Here is a 17,119-nt window from a genome sequence, read left to right on the forward strand (position 1 = left end):
CTGCTGCCTCTGGCCGCCCTCAACTCCTCTGACCCCGGCCCTCCTGCGTCCCTGCGCCAAGCACCCTGCGATGACCTAGGCCCACACACACAAGCCAGGGTCGCCCCACCTCGCAGTCCTTCACTTCATCACGTCTGCAGGTCCCTGCACCCCCCTGGGGTCTGCCACAGGGGTGCATGCACCCCTTAGATGGGAGCTGATGTCCACAGGTGATGGGTCCCTTGGGGTGACACGGCAGAGCCTGACTGCCCGGTGCGCTGGCCCAGGCATCCATCGCCCATCTGCAGTGGAGGGACGGTCTGGGCGTGAGGCCCCATGGGGACTACATGGCACTTGAACACTCCCTTGCCTGAATCACTCAGGTTTGGCCCCCAGGCCCTCAGACCTAACAGCCAGCGTAGGAGGAATACTGCAGGCAGGGGGTCCATACAGGAGGGCGGCAGCTCGCCCTGCAGGACCAGAGGCCTGGTGTATCAGCTCGCAGTGCCGCATGACAAGTCACCACGCTTCACAGCCTGCGCGGAGCACCTCACGCTGCTGCAGGCCGGGTCTGGGCATGGCTTAGCCGGATTTCCTGCCTGGCATCTCACAAAGCTGAAGTCAGTCTTGGCAGGGCTGGGCTCCTGGAAGGGCTCTGGGGCAGAATCCCCTCCGGGCTCACTCGGTCGTCAGAAGGATTCAGTTCCTGGAGGCCGCAGGGCTGAGGCCCCCTTTCTTGCTGGCTGTCCGCTGCTCGGTTCCCGAGGCTGTCCCGGCCCTGGGCATGCGGCCCCTCCATGTTTAAGGCTAGCGATGGTGTCAAGTCCCCTCTTCTGCTTCCAGCTGAAGAACACGCTCTGCTTTCGGAGGGCTCATGTGATCGGCTTGGGCCCACTTGGATAATCTTTTGATTAACTTAAAGTCAACTGATTAGTGACCTTAATTATAACGCCAAACCCCCTTTGCCACGTGATCAGTTTCCAAGAGCTGCAGCACAGGGCCCCAGGCTGGTCCCGAACAACGGAAGTGCTGTCTCGCAGTTCTGCGGCCGGCATCCCCCACCGGCGTGTTGGCAGGGCTGGCCGTGCTGAGCCGTGGGGAGGGCTGCTCCCGGCCTCTCTCCTGGGCCCGAACGGGGACGTCTTCCCTCTCGCCTGTCTGCCTCCGGGTTCCACTTTGGGAAAGGATACCAGTCGTACTGGCAGGGGGCCCCTGCTACTGCCCACACGTTTGCTCGGTTACCTGTGAAGACCCTGTTCACAAATAAGGTCAGAGGTTGAGGTCCTGGGGGTCAGGGTGGGGCTCAGCCCCCGACTGTGTGAGGCAGCATATAGTCACAGTCTCGGGGACCAGGGTGGGGGTCTTGGGGCCGTGTCCGTGAGGAGCCATTCGGATTAAAAGAGACTTCTGAATCCCAGTGACCAGGCAGCAGGGCGCTCCTGGGTGGGTGGGGGGCTGGCCTGGCTGCGCTGTGACACCCCGCCTCCCTGCAAGGGCACTTAGTCCCCAGCAGGCACAGCTGGGGCCCTCAGACACCCTCCCCTCTGGAAGGGGACATGGGCTGGGGTCCCTCTCCCAGCCACCTGGTTCCCTTGTCTGGGCACTGCTCAATCGCTCTGAAAGGTGCCCCTGGAACAATGGGAAAACCTGCTGTTTTTGGTTTCACAGAGACCAGAGAGGAGAGACAGACAGAGACACAGAGAGACAGAGACAGAGACTCAACATAGAGAGTGAGAGACAGAGCCAGCTAGGTGGGGGCGGAGCAGGCAGGCCTTTGGGGCTCAGGGGCTCCCCAGGGAGGGGCCAGGTGAGAGAAGCACCTCTCCTTCCCAAGGCGGCCCCACGTTGCCTTCTGAAGCCCCCAGGTGGGCACTTGCTGTGGGGCCCACCGAGGCTTGGAATGTCGGAATGGGGCCTGGGGGGAGAAGGGGCCTGGACTTGAGTCTCCCCGGTCCAGGCACAAGGGCGTGGCCGGCTCAGCTTCCGCAGGGACTGAGACGCTGGGCCTGGCTGGGGCCGTGCCAGGCTGGGGTACTGCCCCTGCCCACCACGCTGCTGCGGAGAGGAGCTGGGGGCGTCCCACCACGCCACACCCTCAGCCTCCCCCGGCACCCCTGCTCTGGGCTGAGCGCCCCAGCCCAGACACCTCCCCAGCTCCCCCTTGGCCCCCTTGCAGGCCTCTCCCCCAACGGCTGCCCTGGGGGTTCACAGGAAAGTGGCCCTCCTGGAGCCGTGCTCCCTGCCCGCAGAGCAGCCCCGTCCTGGGCTCTTGTCAGGGTCACGGCCATGAAGGGTGAAGGCTCCCTCAGTCCCCCCTCTGGGGCTCACTGCTCCCACCGGCTGGGTGGGAGGCATCCGGCCCCCAGACTCTGGGCTCTGCGGCTGGGTGGGGGAGTGGCCTCTTCCGGCATTTCTGCTTTCCAGTATATTTTCAATCAATTTAGGACCTGCCCCGGGAAACAGCCCAGCAGAAGGACCGGGCCACGTCATTCCCAGATTCTGTCCAACCTTAGCCTGCTGAGGGTCCCACCTGACCTGGCGGCGGCCACCTTGCACACCAGCTCCCCACAGCCCCACGCTGGAAACCCTAAGGACGGAGAAGGGGCAGGTGCTGGGGCTCCGCATCCCCACCTTCTCGAGGCCACCCCACACCCCATGTTCATCCTCTGGTGGAAGTAGGTGTCCGTGTTCTGGCGCCGCCATAACAAAATGCCACAAACTGGGGGCCTTAAAACAACAGAAATGTATTCTCTCCCAGTTCTGAGGCCTGAAGTCCGAAATCAGGCTGTGGGCAGGGCTGCTCTCTCCCAGAAGTGCCAGGGGAGGGTCCTTCCATCTCTCCCAGTTCCTGGTGATCCCACCAGGCCGGCACCCTGATCTCAGACATGCAGCCTCCAGAACTGGGGGAAATAAGTGTTTAAACTGCCTGGTCCTGTGGTGTTTGCCACGCGGCCCAAGCTGACTGAGACGGCCCGAGCACTGTCACCTCCTGCTCCCATTCCAGCCAGACGAGGCCGTGGTTTTGTGACCCGGAAGGACGCCAGTGCCCTCTCACTGGGCGTCGTGTTTTGCTTTGTGCTGATCGGGGGTGGGGAGAGGCGGGGAATTTAACCTTGAGACATGCACACAAGTCTCCGGGATGCAGGCTTAGAGGCAGAGATACGCTGAGATGTGTGAGCCCAGGGGTTCGCCGTCTCTGGGGCTCCCCAAACGGCCCTGGGTGTGTGCAGGGGGCCAGGGCCCATTTCTCATCCCATAAATGCCCACACATGGAATGATGCGCCCCCACCTCCCAGAGGACCGAGCAGCACGCCCATCCCACCAGCACAGACGGGCTCAGGGGCCTTGCTGACCCACCTGGGCGCCCACAGGCCAGTCCGGGAGCCGCCGCACTCAGGTGCTCACATGCCCCTCCACCACTGCCCCCCTCTCCCGTCCCGGGGCCTCACCCCTTAACCTTCCATTTGCTCACTGCTCATCCTGCCTGCTCCTGGCCTCCCAGGAGGGTGACCCCAGTCCCTAGAGGACCCACTTGGAGGGAGGGATGGGGCAGGAGGAAGCCACGGCCCCAGCCCTGGGAGCGGAGTTGGGGAGAAGCAGGCAAATGGCCCTAGACCCCGAAGTGACTGGAAAAATCCCAGCACAAATCTGAATCCCTCCGGACACCTTAAAGCAAACGGACTCAGCAGCCTGGCACCGCCAGGCCTTCCCTTGACTTGGTCACGGAGGCGGCAGAAAAGCTTGTCCAACAGGAACCAGGATGCCCAGGAAGCAGCGGGTAGAGTCCAGGGTCAGCTCCTGGTGTCCACATGCCCAGTGCCCTCTCTACTGCTGTGCTGATGGTTTAAAGCCAGAAGCCACTAAGATGGCAGGCCAGGGCCAGGGCCAGGGACACCGGGGAGGGGCGACAGGCACCCGGCCCTGGGGGAGCGTAGCTTTGGGGCGGGACTGAAAGAAGAGTTAGGGGCGTGGCCGGCCCGTTGGAGAGGCTGGTGTGACCATGGGCAGCCGTCCAGTGGATGACTGACTGCGTGCAGGGAGGGGCCTCTTGGGGAGCTGAGGAGCTTGTCTTCCAATCCGTGTGTGCCTGGGAGCCTGTGACATGTCCCCTTGGGGGCACATCAGTCCTATTCTGCACGGAGCTGAAGGTGGCAGGAGACCCCCCGACCTGGCCTGAACCCCACGGCCAGCCGTGGCCTCTGGGGCCTGTGGGTTTGCAGGGCTGGGAGCCCGCCTGCCCCTCCCTGGTGATGGCGCTGGTGGAGCCACCAGCCCAGCCTGCCTGTCGGTCACCCGTGCAAAGCTGAAGGCAGGCCCCCAGCGGCCCTGGCTCAGCTGCTCTGCGCAGGAGGAACCCAGGGGCCCTGGGCCTGGCAGCGCCGGCCCCACCCAGCCTGGTCGGCACAGGTCACGGCCACATCCTGGCCTCCCTGGTCCCCTCACTGACAGAGTCTTCCTGCGACCCACTAGTCTGCGTGAGACCTGCAGGCACGAGGCTCGGCCCAGTCTCTGGGCCGCTCAGGGCAATGGCAGGGTCCCAGCCCTACCAGGGGGACACACCTCTGTCCTTGCCCATCTGCACCCCCCCCTGCAGCAGCTCCCTGCCCCCTTCTTTAGCCCCCAGGGCCCCAGATCATCACTGTCCCCTGACTCCCGGCCTGAGCACCCTCCCTGTCTCTGTCCCTGTCATTTCCCTCAGCACCGGGACCAGGCCTGCTGTCACCTCCCTCCCACCTGTTCCTCTCTGTGCAACCTGACTTTCTCTCGCAGGGACATGCCAAGCAGAAGGTCAGGGTGCCCAGAGGTCAACATGGCCCCCCACAGCCCTGAGCTCGCCCCACTGCCCCCAACTCCTCTCTAGCACCCCTGACAGCTGACAGACCCCTGCAAGCGCTTGCCCTCTCTGCCCTCGGGAAGGTTCTGGGTCCTGTGCTGGGGGCAGAGCCCAGTGCCCACAGCCCCTGAATCCTGCCACCCTCCCAGGCCACTCGTCCCACCATCTCCAGGGAGCCTCCCCAACCCCCACCAAGGAGGCTGGCAGGAGCTGAGGGAGGGAGGTGGGGGGCAGGGCCAGGGCCAGGGGACAGAGCCAGGTGGGAAGGAGGGGACACTGGGTGTGGCTCTGGCCCTCCGGCTCCCACCCAGCCCAGCTCAGCTGTTGCCAGAGGGGAGCAGCCCCGAGGGTGGCTGTCCCTAGAGCCCTTCCACCTCCTGTGGGCCTTCACCCTGGGGCGGAGCCTCGTTTGCCCCCAGAATGCCTGGTACCTAGGAAAGCCTGGTCCACTTCTGCTCAGCCGGGGTGAAGGTCATGGGAAGGACGCCCGTGCTGCGGGGACCCTGCACCCGCCCAGGTTAGGGGCCCCTGCTGGGTAAGCCCTCGTCCCCAAGGCTGTCCTCACAGCTCCCTGCAGTGCCTGTCCTCCCTGATTCTAGGCTGTTGTGTGAAACAATATTTGTGTTGCTCAATTCCAGAGAAAGGTCACGTTCCATCCTCTGTCGTCAGAGGAGCTGAGGCAGACAGCCCAGTGGGGCCCTTCTGCACGCGTGCTGCCCCCGGGAGCCCGGCCTCTCTGTCCATCCCACTCCCAGGCCCCAGAGCCTCGGTCCCTGGATGCTTCTCTCCCCCACCTGTCCTCCACCAGGTGCCCAGCACAGGGGAAGGGCATGGACCCTGATGTCACCTTCAGCCACGGCTTCGGTCTACCCCACAGGGTTGGGTCCTGGCCGGGCAGGCAGCTGTGGAAAGCAGCTGGTCCCCAGCATGTAGGCCAGGAGGTGGCCACCTGACAGGCCCTTTCTTCTCACCTGTGGCTCTTGCCACCCCAGCCGTTTTGCAACTCTGCCCACTGGGGGACGACCTGGGGTCTCCTGTACATCATTGCACAGAGCTTGGGGTGGGTGGTGCTGACTCCTGGTGTCCACGTTACAGGCCAGGAGACCAAGGGACACTTACAATGACCAGAGCCCTTCCCTCCTGTGTCACAGCACCTCCTGCAGGGATGGGGACCCTCTCAGCCCCTGCACAAGGACGATTTGCAGCCTGGCAGTCCCTGGACTGAGATGCCACAGGCTCAGGTTTCCAGGCTCCCTGGAGGGTCACCTCTAGATGGGGATGGGCCAGGGCCTCCTTGACCTGCTCCTTGGCTCCAGGGCAGAGGGCTATGAGCTGTCCCAGAATTGGGCAGAGGACCCCAAGACCCCAGCCTTGGAGGGTCCAGTGCACTTTTGCTGAGAGCCCTGAGCAGGCAGCAGTGAGGGTCACTCCAGGGCCTTGGCTACCCCAGAAGGTGTGCATGTGCCGGTTCTGCTGCTGTGCTGCCTCTGCTGCTGCACCCCCCGCCCCGGGTTCCCCCAGGAGAGGCCACAGCGGCGCAGCCTCCGTGGCCCGAGTGGGTTGAGCCCCTCCCTCCCCCGAGGCTGTGGCGATTCACGGCTGGTGGCCTTACTGCCCCTGGCAGCAGGAAGCCCACATGGGCTCCCAGCCCGCCAGGAGCCAGCAGCTGAGCCCCTGCTCACGCGGAGCCTGCCTGGGGGCCACGAGCAGCGCAGAACTGGGGGGGGAGGGGCTGTGGGCGGTACGCGGGGGCAGGGAGCCAGCGCTGTGCTGTGTTGGGGTCCGCCAGCCCTTTGTGGGGCAGAGGAGGGCACACACGGGCCCCCTTGGCAGTGCCGCTTCATCCCAGCCACGGGCTCACCGGCTGGCAGCCTCGGGACGCCCCCAGGGCCCCTGCCCAGGCCTCTGTGGCACCGTCCCAGGTCACAGCCAAGCCCATGTGAGTCCCTGAGCGCCCGCTGAGGGCCCAGGGGCCAGCCGGGGTGAGCGAGGGCAGACAGGCCTCGGGCTCAAGCCCCTCAGCCCTCTGGCCACTGTCCAGGCTCCAGACCCAGAGCCTGCTCCCCGATGACCCCCAGGGCCACGGCAGCCTCACCTCTCCAGACGCAGAGGCCTGCCGCCACCTTCCACTTTGAGAGTCAGAGACAGGCCCGGGTATGGAGGATGGGGCTGCGGGAGGGGAGGGACGCGGAGGCTGTAGGGCCTCCAGTGGTCCCCCTGCCCCCTGGGCCTGGGGTGGCAGCTCAGAGGCCAGCCAGGGCCTCCACGTGTCCTTACAGCTGGGTGCTCGGATGATCTCAGGGCACCCAAGAACCTCACCCGTCTCCAGCACTGCCTGCCCCAGAGGACCTGCGGGCACAAGGGGCTCAGGAGCAGGGCCAGGACGGACTCACAAGCCCTCCACAGGCACCGCACAGCCACCTCAGGGCAAAAAAGGTTTGCATTTGTGGACAGCAACTGGCAGTGATCGGAGGAGAGGCCCCCTGTCCCCTGGGGCTGCCCACTCCTGTACCTCGCGCAGGCAGCGTGAGCTTCACGGGATTCCCTCCAGCCCCACTGGGAGCAGGCGCACAATCCCCCGGAAACTGGCTGGGGACGTGTGAACCAGCAACCCCACCCCATGAGACCCCTGGCCAGCCCCCTTGACCCAGGCTCTGCGTCTCCCCTCTGGGGTGAGAAGAGGGACCCTTGCCAAACAGCCTGGCAGGGGCCAAGTGTCCTTCCTTCCTACTGGCGTCTCCCAGGGCCCAACACAGTGTCTCCACACCTGGGCCCACAGGGGTCTTTCCTCTGAAGGATTCGCACACACATGCACACGCTCATGTGCCCACGTGCAGCCCGCCTCTGAACACCATTGCACACAGCTGTATGGCCCCTGGGCCCAGCACACAGGAGACTTTCCCCCTCAGAACCAGCGGAGCGGAGTGGGGATCAGGGCTCCCGGGAGCTACGGCTGGGGTCGGGGGGCCGGGAGCGACTGCTAACGGATATGGGGTTTTCTTATATCTGGGGCAATGGAATGCTCTGTAACTAGACAGAGGTGGTGGCACACATGTCAACGTACTAGTGTCACTAGTGATACAGCTCACGCTGTGTGCTCTTCGCCACAACAAAAAACCCTAAACCACAGGATCCCTGGAGGATTTGGTGCCCCTGCCCATTCCCCCAGGGACGGGAACGTTCCCGCAGGCAGACACACACCGCCCTACGGCCAGAGGTGAGGGCTTCTGCCACCTGCCAACCGAGGGGTGTGTCTTTCCAGACACAGCACCGCAGTCCCTGGCATTTGTCGGGCAGCTGGAGGCCTCTGGCCCACTCAGGAGATGGACACTGTTTGCTACCCAGTACTGAAAAAATCTCTGGGCTGCTGTTTTCAAGAATTAGCCAAGTGCCAGGCAAGTAGGCACCAAGGGGCTGGTGCTGATTTAGGAAGATGTTGATCACGCAGGTTCGGCTAAGTGAAGCCCCCGGCCCAGCCTCACGCTCCAAGAGAACAGGAGAGCCTCCCCCACAAGCCCCCAGCCACGTTCACCACACCAGGACCCTCCTGTCCACCTCTGCCCAAGTGGGAGTTAAACTCAACTCCAGGGGGCACGCGGGGAGCTGCGGGTCCAGACATGGGCACAGTGTGGGCTAACAGGGCGCTGGCATGTGTGTCACAAGGCAAAACAACATCTCGTTCAGAAAGCTCCTCTGCTGGACTCGCGTCCTTGTTCTAAGTGGGCGAAGACGCTGCCCAGTTTCTCCTCCCTGATCCACTTGGAGGCGGCAAGTGAATGTGGTGGGGTCTGCAGAATACTCGTTTCCAGCAGGCAGGGTGATTTTAAAGTCACTTTCCATGAGCTTTAGCAGCTCCTTGGGCAGCCCTTACATACTGACCTTATTCACAAACATGAATTCTTCCCCAGCTGCAGTTTCAGCAGTGAATTACTGTGAGAGCTCAGTTGTGTCCTGACAATTTCCAACCTCGCGTACTTCGTGTGCTAACCTGAATAAGTGCACCGTTGGGGAAAACTGCAGATTCGCCCACCAGTCCAGGGCCGGGCGGGAAGGAGACCTGCAGATACGGACAGCCCCCGGCACCCCCGGGTGCGCTGCAAGGAAAGCTTTCTGACCCAAAGCCCCGCAGGCTCCAGCCCCCGCGGGAGCCCTTGGTCTTCACTTGCTGGCGTAAAAGCATCTCCCTGGAGGCTGACAGTGCTAAAGTGCTGGGTGTTTACCCAAGACAGCTATTTGGGGAAAAAGCAGAGAAAAGCAACATTTCTCCTAGCTTCCTGCCAGCCCCCTCAGCGTATGAATTGCTCCCAAGGGCTCATTCTGCTGGTCTTTTACCGAAAGACTCAAGTTCATTTTGCTGTTTTCCACCCAGAAGAATTTGAGGTGAGGGACTGTTGTCAGCCTCTGGAAGTGACCACGGCACGAGTCTGAAGGACACTACCTCTCAATTAATAGTGAATAACCACAGCCCGAGTCTGGCGGGCGCCGGCCTCCTCCGGACTGTGGGGCCCGTCACCCCGCGCTTCCAGCCCTGGCTTATTCCCAAAACCAGCAGAGCTGCCAGCGGGGCCGGGGCGCCGGGAGCAGGCTCGGGGAGGCCAGGCCCCGCGGACCGGCGCCTGGGGAGACTCGCCCCACGGGGCACCGTGCCCCCTCCCCCGGGCCCCCTCCCGCACCCCCGCGGGAACTTCCCCCGTCCGCCCGCAGCCCCGGGGACGCGGGAGGGCGGCCGACCGGCCTTCAGCACCGCGGACGCGGACAGCTCCGAGCGCAGCCCTACCTGTCCTCGTTGGCGAAGGCCTGGTCGCCCAGCAGCAGGTCCCGGAGGCGGTACCGCGGCGGCAAGGGCAGCACCTCCGTGTCCAGGTCGCCCATCTTGAGGCCGGCGGTGTCCAGGAGCACGCCGTCCCCGGCGCCCGGCTGCCTGCGGGCAACGCCAGCGCCTCTCAGCCCGCGCCCACGGCCCGGCCCGCCCACCCCGCGCCCGCCGCGCCCACGGCCCGGCCCGCGCCGCCCAAACCCGGACGCAGCTCCCGCGGCCCCGGCAACCCCCCATCTCGGCTCGGGGGCTTCCTGGCGCCGGGACTCTCTCCAAAGCACCTCCAGGGCACAGGGAGGTTTCTCAGCGCCAAGTCGGGGGCAGGCACCGACGCCCCCCCCACCCCGGCTCTCCCGAGTGCCCAGCCTTCCCCAGGGTCCAGAGTACCCACCCCCACCCAAGGCCTCCTCTCAACGCAGGTCGGATCGGAACCGAGGGCGCAGGCAGGACCCCTCTGGGATCCGGTGTCACCAGCACCTGGGAGCACAGAGTCCCTCACCCCAGGCACCCGAGCCAGAAGGGCCTGGCAGTGGTGGGGCGGGTGGCGGGGCCAGAGCCGGTGAGCCGCAGGAGTCCCTGGTGGTCTGCAGGCTCTCGGGGCGCACATGTGTCCTCAGGGCCTCCTGCGCCTTTCCTGACCCCAGGCCCACACTGAAGTGCTTTGGCTGCAATCACCCACACGCTGCAGGTGGGGGCGGGGCTCCCGGAGCCTCCCAGTTCCTGGTCCCCCGGCCAAGTCTACGCCAGCCCCAGCTCTCCGCCCCTCTGATCCCGAGGCTCCCTAGTGATCCCTCGCATCCCCACAGTACAACCGGGCAAGCAGGGGTCCAGGCCATTGGCTCAAGTGGAGGACGTGGGTCAGACCCCAGGGCTCCTGACCCTGACCCGCACCCTGGACTCCTGGTCCTCTGGCACCACCCGGCCTTCCACAGGAGTCCAGCCCCAGGCCCCACCTTGGTGCTGCCGCTCAGAGAGCCCATGGAGGGATGCCTGCAGGAGCAGCATCTTCCCCCCACAGCCTCTGCCCACTGGGCTGAGCTTTGTCCTCACCCGGCTCCTTTAAGAGCCAAGAGCCTAGGAGGGCAGCATGTCAGCTGCGATCAGTGTGGGTGGACTTGGCATGGGCCTCCTGGGTCCCACGTGGGCTGCTCCAGAGAGACAGAATGGGCCTGGGCAAAGCGGTTCCCACCCCATCTGCCCGTCCCCTGATGAAGGCCAGACTGACAGGAGGACCCCAGGAGGATAGCAGAGCCTGGCTCAGCCTCCAGGCAGTGTGGGGGTCTGCTGACCACAGTCAGCAACTGGCGCTGGAAAATCCAGGACTGGCTATACCCTGAGGCTGGGAGTGGAGGGCCACTCACCTGGCAGGAGGTCCACGCGGGCAGACAGGCGCTATGAAGCCCTCCCGTCCCTCCTCAAGCCGGAAGGGCAGGCACGTTCCCTGAGCCTACACCGGGGCCCCATCCCATGCTCCCTGCCCCTGGGACAAGCCAAAGGCAGGTGCTGGCACCTCTCCCACAGCTGTGGGGAGCTGCTCAAGGGCCACCCCAGGCTGAAGCTTCCAGCTGCAGGTGCGGGCCCAACTCGCCTGCATGCTGTGTCCCGGATGCCAGGGTCAACCGCGGGATCTGGCAGCACTTGAAAAATAACATTTTCCTAATTGCATCAGCGTGGCTACATGTTTTTCCTTAGTCACAAGCTGGCTAGGCCATGGGGAGGTGGGGTGGGGGCAGGCGGGGAACCACATGGCCAGAGGCCGGGGGCTGTGTTTTCTTTGTTTCTGTCCCTTGCTTGCTGGAAGAAGAAAGAAACCACAATAAACTGCCGGTTCCCCAGGCATGGCTGCCTCTGACCCTGCCCCATTTTGGGTTTCTTCTCCCTGCCTCATGACCTAGGCTTCGCAGGGCCTGTGGAAGAGCTCAGAGGATGGGCCTTGGCCTGCGTTGGGGGGCTCTGGGAGGGAAGAGCCCTGGGAGGCCGGTGGCCTGGCCTCCACCCCAGATATGGCCTAGGGAGGGTGACAAAGGTGGGCTGCCCCTCACCCTCACGGAGCTGCCTTGACACCAGACGCTTGAGTGAGCAGAGGGTGGTCAGTAGAGGCCTGCAGAGCCCTGGCATCATGGTCCTCTCCTGCTCTGCCCCCTGGGGAGCCGAAAAGCCCCAGGGACCTGATACTTTTTGTGCTGGCCAAGGGCCAGGGGTCTCCTGGAAAAGTGCCCATTGTAGGAGGGATGTGGCTGAGCAGCTGCTCCCAGGTTGTCGGGGTCTGGTTGAGACATCCTCTCTAGCCAGAAAGTGTGTCACTGAGAGTTCTGGGGCACACAGAAGAGGGGCGTCCCATCCCCGCAGACACCGAGGTGGTCCGGGCAGGACGAGAACACGACTGGGCTTCTCAGCTTGCCTCCCTTGCTACCCCCTCCTCCCCGCAGGGCCCAGGAAGTCTGGGACCTGGGAGACCCTGCCCGTGATCTTTCCTCCCTCTGTGTGCGATGGCCTCACTGAAGGATCGCTGATTCTACAAGAAGACAGTGGTTTGGTGGCTTAAGGCGAGTGTGCCCCTCCCCGGCCCTCACTCACCCCCAGGACAAGGCGTGGAGTCTGATCTGTGTGGAGAGCCCCCTCCCAGGCACTCCTGGCTGGGAGAGCCCCCTGCCCTCCTGCCCCATGTAGACTCTCAGGGCCAAACCCGCTAGGTCCAGGGAGCAGCCGAGGGCCCTGAAGATGGGAGAGTGGCTTAGTCCCACCCTCTGTCCCTGCCAGGCAGCCCCGGGGAAGGAGGTCACTTCCCCTCTCTGAGCCTCAGATTCCTTCCCTGATGCCTTCCATCCTTGTGGGGTGGTTGTAAAGACGTAACAAGGCAGGGAGTGGGAGGTGTTCACGTGGTGTCTGGCACGTAAGTGCTTAGTTGATGTCAGTTTTACATTTTGGGCTGGTTAGCCAGCCATTTAGCTGAGTTCCAGCAGACAAGGGCTCTGACCCCAAGCGTGAGGTTCCTGGGATGGCCAGCACCCCCCACCATGCCTTCTTGAGGTAGCTGGAGGCCCCTTTGGGGAACTCAGGTCTGGGATGCTGACCTATGGGATCCAGGCAGAGAAGCCAAGGATGAGAAACGAGGTCTCAGCACACATGATGGGAAGTCCACCTCAGTGGTTTGGTGTGCACACAGTCATATGCCCTGACCCGCTGCCCCCACGGGAGGGAGGGTCTCGGCAGCGGTGCAGAGCGCCAGCTGTGTGCCAGGCAGGGTGCCTGCAGGGTGATGGCACAGAATCCCGAGAACAAACTGCATGGAGCCAGGACTCACTACCCCTTGGTTCAGATGAGGACCTGCGGGCTCACAGAGCCTAAGGCTCCACTGAGGCCCCACCGTGTGGGACGAGGTCCACAGGGCGGGAAGCCAGGTTGGCTTAACGTTGAAGCCATCCCATTTGCCACCAGGGTGAGCTGCCTCTGGTAGCCGAGGAGAGCTCTGAGGGCCAGGGATTTCCTCTCTTCTGTCTACCACATGTCTATGCTCTTGGCAGTCAGAGTCAGTCAGCCGGACTAAAAGAGGTAAGTGGTCAAAGATATGCTTCCCCCAAGGAAGGCACCAGGCCCTAACGGTTTTACAGTCAGGCTCTCAGTCAAACCAAAAGCACAGAAAGAAATAGAGGCTGCTCTGCTCATTTTCTAAGGCTGCCTAATCCCACCAAACCCAGATGCGGACAGGACCAGGGCAGTTATCAGGGAGCCTCCTTCACGACTCCAAATCCTAAAGGAACTGTCAGCAAAAGTCATTAAAACAACACCGCACCATCAAAATCCAATATGGTTTATATAAAAAAAGCAAAGTACCTCTTTACACTAACTTCCAGGAGAAAATACATATGACCATGTTAGTAGATACAAAAAAGACATTTATTAAGATTCAAAATCCATTAATAAGTTAGATACGGAGAGAAACTTTTGTGATTTGCTTAGCAGCAACAAAAGGAATCTACCAGAAATCTAGGCAAACATTGTCCCCTGGCGAAACAGTGGGGCCGTCCCAGCTCCAGCCAGGAACACCCCACCGCCAGCCAGCACGGGAGTCCTGCCGGGGCACCGAGAAGAGGAGCAGAGCGCACTGCGAAGGAAGGAATGGGCTCTAATTGTTTGCAGCCGGCATGACCATTTACCTAGAAAACCCAGGAGAATCAACCGAAGCACTATTAGAACAAGCGAGAGCATCTAATGACAGCCAGACCTGAGAGCCTCACACCCCGGGAGCAGAAGCGATGATGCAGCAGCAAGCCCCGGGGGGGCCCTGCTCTCAGCGGCCATGCATGCTCAAGGGCCCTGGGGCTCCCCCCTCCACACACACCGGCAGGACCATCCCAGGGGCCACACATCATCCCGAAGGACGCGCAGGAGGCTGTCACCAATGGGGGAGAAGCACATGGTCCCGACACTCAGCAGACACAGCGGCAAAGCCAGTCAGCTCCCAACAACACGTGTGGTCATTGTCTCGGAACTTGACCAGTTGTTTATGGAATTCCTACTGAAGAATAAATTCACCAGAATAGCCAGGACGAATGTGAGAAAGACAGAGATGGGACTGGCCTTCCGGCTGTCAGGACTAATTCATGTCATGGCGATGGAGGCTCTAGGGGTTGGCGTGAGAAAGGACACCCAGTCAGGGAATTCAGGATGTGACAGAGGAGGCCTCAGAGGTCCCTGTCCTGAGGGTGACTCCCAGGATGCACACAACATCCTGTGCGGTGGGCACAGCCCACCCCCAACCCCTGCTGATGGGGAAATGGAGGCAGAAGGCTGAGGCAGCTCATCACCTGACCTTGGCGGGGTCTGTGCTGGGCCTGGGTCCCCTCAGCGGCTAAGCTACCTGGCCGTGGGCCTCCCTGCAGCTAGGAGAGTACCTCAGAGCCCCACACTGAGGAACAGACGGGGGAATGCAGGGGAGGGGCTCTGCGTGGAGAAGATTCTCATTCAATACCCACAAGCCAGCCTATGCAGGGGGCAGGGGGGGGAGGGCGACAGTGGGGAGGGCCACACACGGCCATGGCCAGCTCACCGCCAGAGTGCCTGCAAGCCCGCAGGGGACAGATGGGCAGGAAAGGAGGCGAAAGATGGGTGAACGGCAGTTCACAGGAGAGAAAACAGAACCATAAACCAATATCCTCGTGAAGGGCTCTCTGCCTCGCTGGTCATGAGGGAGACAGAGAGAGCCAGGGCAGGCCATGACATGACAGCAGGCTCCCTTGGACCCCCCACCTGCATCCACACAGGCCCGGCACGGACGTCCACCACAGCCCGAGTGCTCAAACAACGCTGCGCTGTGCACAAGCAGGTCAGCACGACCGCGTGCACACATCTCCACAGATGCAGAACAAACCAGTCAATGGATCCTATTTATGTTAAAAACCAACACAACTATGCTCCGAAAGCACCCCAGCCAGAGGGGTTTCTCTGGGCAGCCAGCTCATACGCTAGGCAGACAGTCCCCATGGCACAGGGGCCGCTCAAGGGCGGCGGCCAGGGGTGGGGTGTAAAGGCTGAGTCTCACCGCAGTGCAGTACGAGGAGACCTGTGCTACTGGGCATGAGGAAGCCGAGGGGTTGGCCTCCAAGCTCACCAGACAGAGCCCCCAGGCCCTGTCGGGGGCCCATCGCCCCGCAGGCCTCTGTGGAGGAGCCCACTTCTCAGGCTGGGCAGGTGATGTCCTGGGAAGATGTTCCTTGTCCCCAGGCTCCTTTTAGGAGTCCAGACTGCTTATAATGCTCCAGCTGACCAGCCCAGGGCCAGGGTATGACTGAGGGACACCCCTTCAATCATTCATGTTTGGTTCAATATTTCCCAGGAGCCCGGAGGGCCACGTTTGGCAGGAGGACTGGGGATGGGGGATGTGTGTGCATGTACATGTGTGCATGGGTGTGAAAGGGTGCGTATGCACGTATGTGAGTGTGTCCATGCACAAGCATCCCCGTCCAGCGTCCAGGAGAGTCCTGAAGACACTGCGGTGTCACTGGCGTGGGGGGCAGTTGAGTGCTGGGCTTGGTGCCCAGGCAAGCGGAAAGCTGCCGAGTCTCTCTGCCGACCACAACAGGAGAGCTAAGTGCTTCCTTTAAACGGTGATTAAAAAGCCAGAGTTGCTCAACTGCCCAGCAGCTGGGCAGGCGGGCACCTCTGGGGAATGTCCACCCTCTCCTTAGGGGAAGGGGCTTTGCATCACGCCGTGGAGGGCCGCTCACCGCCATCCCTGAGATGCACTCAGTGCCAAAGTGAAAGCTCTGATGTGCGGTTCAGCTGAACCCAAACTGTAAAGTCATCCAAACTGATGCCGTGCAGCAGCTTTCTCTGTGTACCAACCAAGCCCAGAGGGCACAGAGGAAAGGCCTGGCAACAGTGTGGACTTGGGGCCTCAGGTGTGGGTGTGGGGAGCCCCAACCACCTCTAGCCGTGAGCCCACAGGTCCACCCCCAGGGCACGAGGGAGGCCGGAGCATGGGGGACTGTGGTTCCCACCTACCTGCCCCGCCGCCCACCTGGACTTGGGCCAGCCTCCCAGGAATGCTCCCCTGCTGCATGTCCCCCATCAGGGACGCCGCATGCCCGGGTCCCTCAGGGTCAGGGGCAAGGCCATGACCAGGTGGCAGGGCCCAGCACTCACCCCCAGGTGCCCGGGACCCTTGCCCGATCCTACCACCAGCCCATTCCCTGGCTGAAGCTGCCCGGGTCGCTGCACCCTGACTGGACACACGGTGGCCGCCTGGAGGGGCCTGGTGGCTGACTGCACACGGGCCTGAGTTGGCTGCTGGGGCAGCGCTGACCCCTTGCCCATTAGAGCTTTGAGCCCTCAGCATCCCAGAGGACCGAACTCCCTGGCCTGCTTCCCCTCCTCTGTCCTCAGACACCAGCCAGACCTCCAGACTGGTTCTCCCACACCCTAGGGGCCCCCATATCAGCCGGGTGGGGTGAAATTCTGAGCTTCATGGCACCTAGAGGCTCTGCTGCTGATCTGAGACTCTGAGCATCTCTCAAGAAAGAATCTGCCGAGGAGCGTCCGGCACAGCCTTTGGCCCAGTCTCCGGGGTCTCTGGGAAGACCTCTGAAGGCTTTGGCAGGACCCATCCCATGGGCAGGAGTGGGAGCCTATCCTGTGGGAAGGGGCTGCTCTGCTTATGGGTGAAGGCTGAGTTGCCTCCCACCGTCGAGGGCTACCATCTCTGTCACAGGGCACCACATCCCCAAGGTCTTGGACACCTGCTGAGGAGAGGCCTAGGTGGGCATAGCGTCATCTCCAGGTCACGGTGCCCCAACAGCCCCATGAGGGCGCCACACCAGACTGCCAGCCTCTCCCGGGCCTTGTGCATGCCGGGGACTGTCACAGCTGGGGCAAGACCCTGAGCTTGGGCCAGGGGTCAGCGCACAGGGGTCTCCCAGGAGAATGGGAATCAGGTGGCGTGGGTCAGTGGAGAAGGTGTTCAACCTCCCTGGGCCTGGCTGCCCCCACAG

The 17,119-nt window shown here is 62.8% G+C and overlaps 1 protein-coding gene across 2 annotated transcripts in view; it reads right to left on the bottom strand.

The window, feature by feature from the left end:
• KCNT1 (potassium sodium-activated channel subfamily T member 1) overlaps positions 1-9,731 on the bottom strand; it is a 51,098-nt gene extending 41,367 nt beyond the window's left edge. The window contains exon 1 of one of the 2 annotated variants that reach the window (XM_036901555.2): positions 9,591-9,731. In XM_036901555.2, coding sequence (XP_036757450.2) covers positions 9,591-9,685 — 95 coding nt within the window. In that variant the 5' untranslated portion in view covers positions 9,686-9,731. The remainder of the gene's footprint in view (positions 1-9,590) is intronic. The other variant, XM_036901559.2, reaches the window with a different exon arrangement.
• Positions 9,732-17,119: the final 7,388 nt, after the last annotated feature.

The sequence above is a fragment of the Manis pentadactyla genome, chromosome 3, assembly GCF_030020395.1.
Source record: "Manis pentadactyla isolate mManPen7 chromosome 3, mManPen7.hap1, whole genome shotgun sequence".
NCBI lineage: Eukaryota > Metazoa > Chordata > Mammalia > Pholidota > Manidae > Manis > Manis pentadactyla.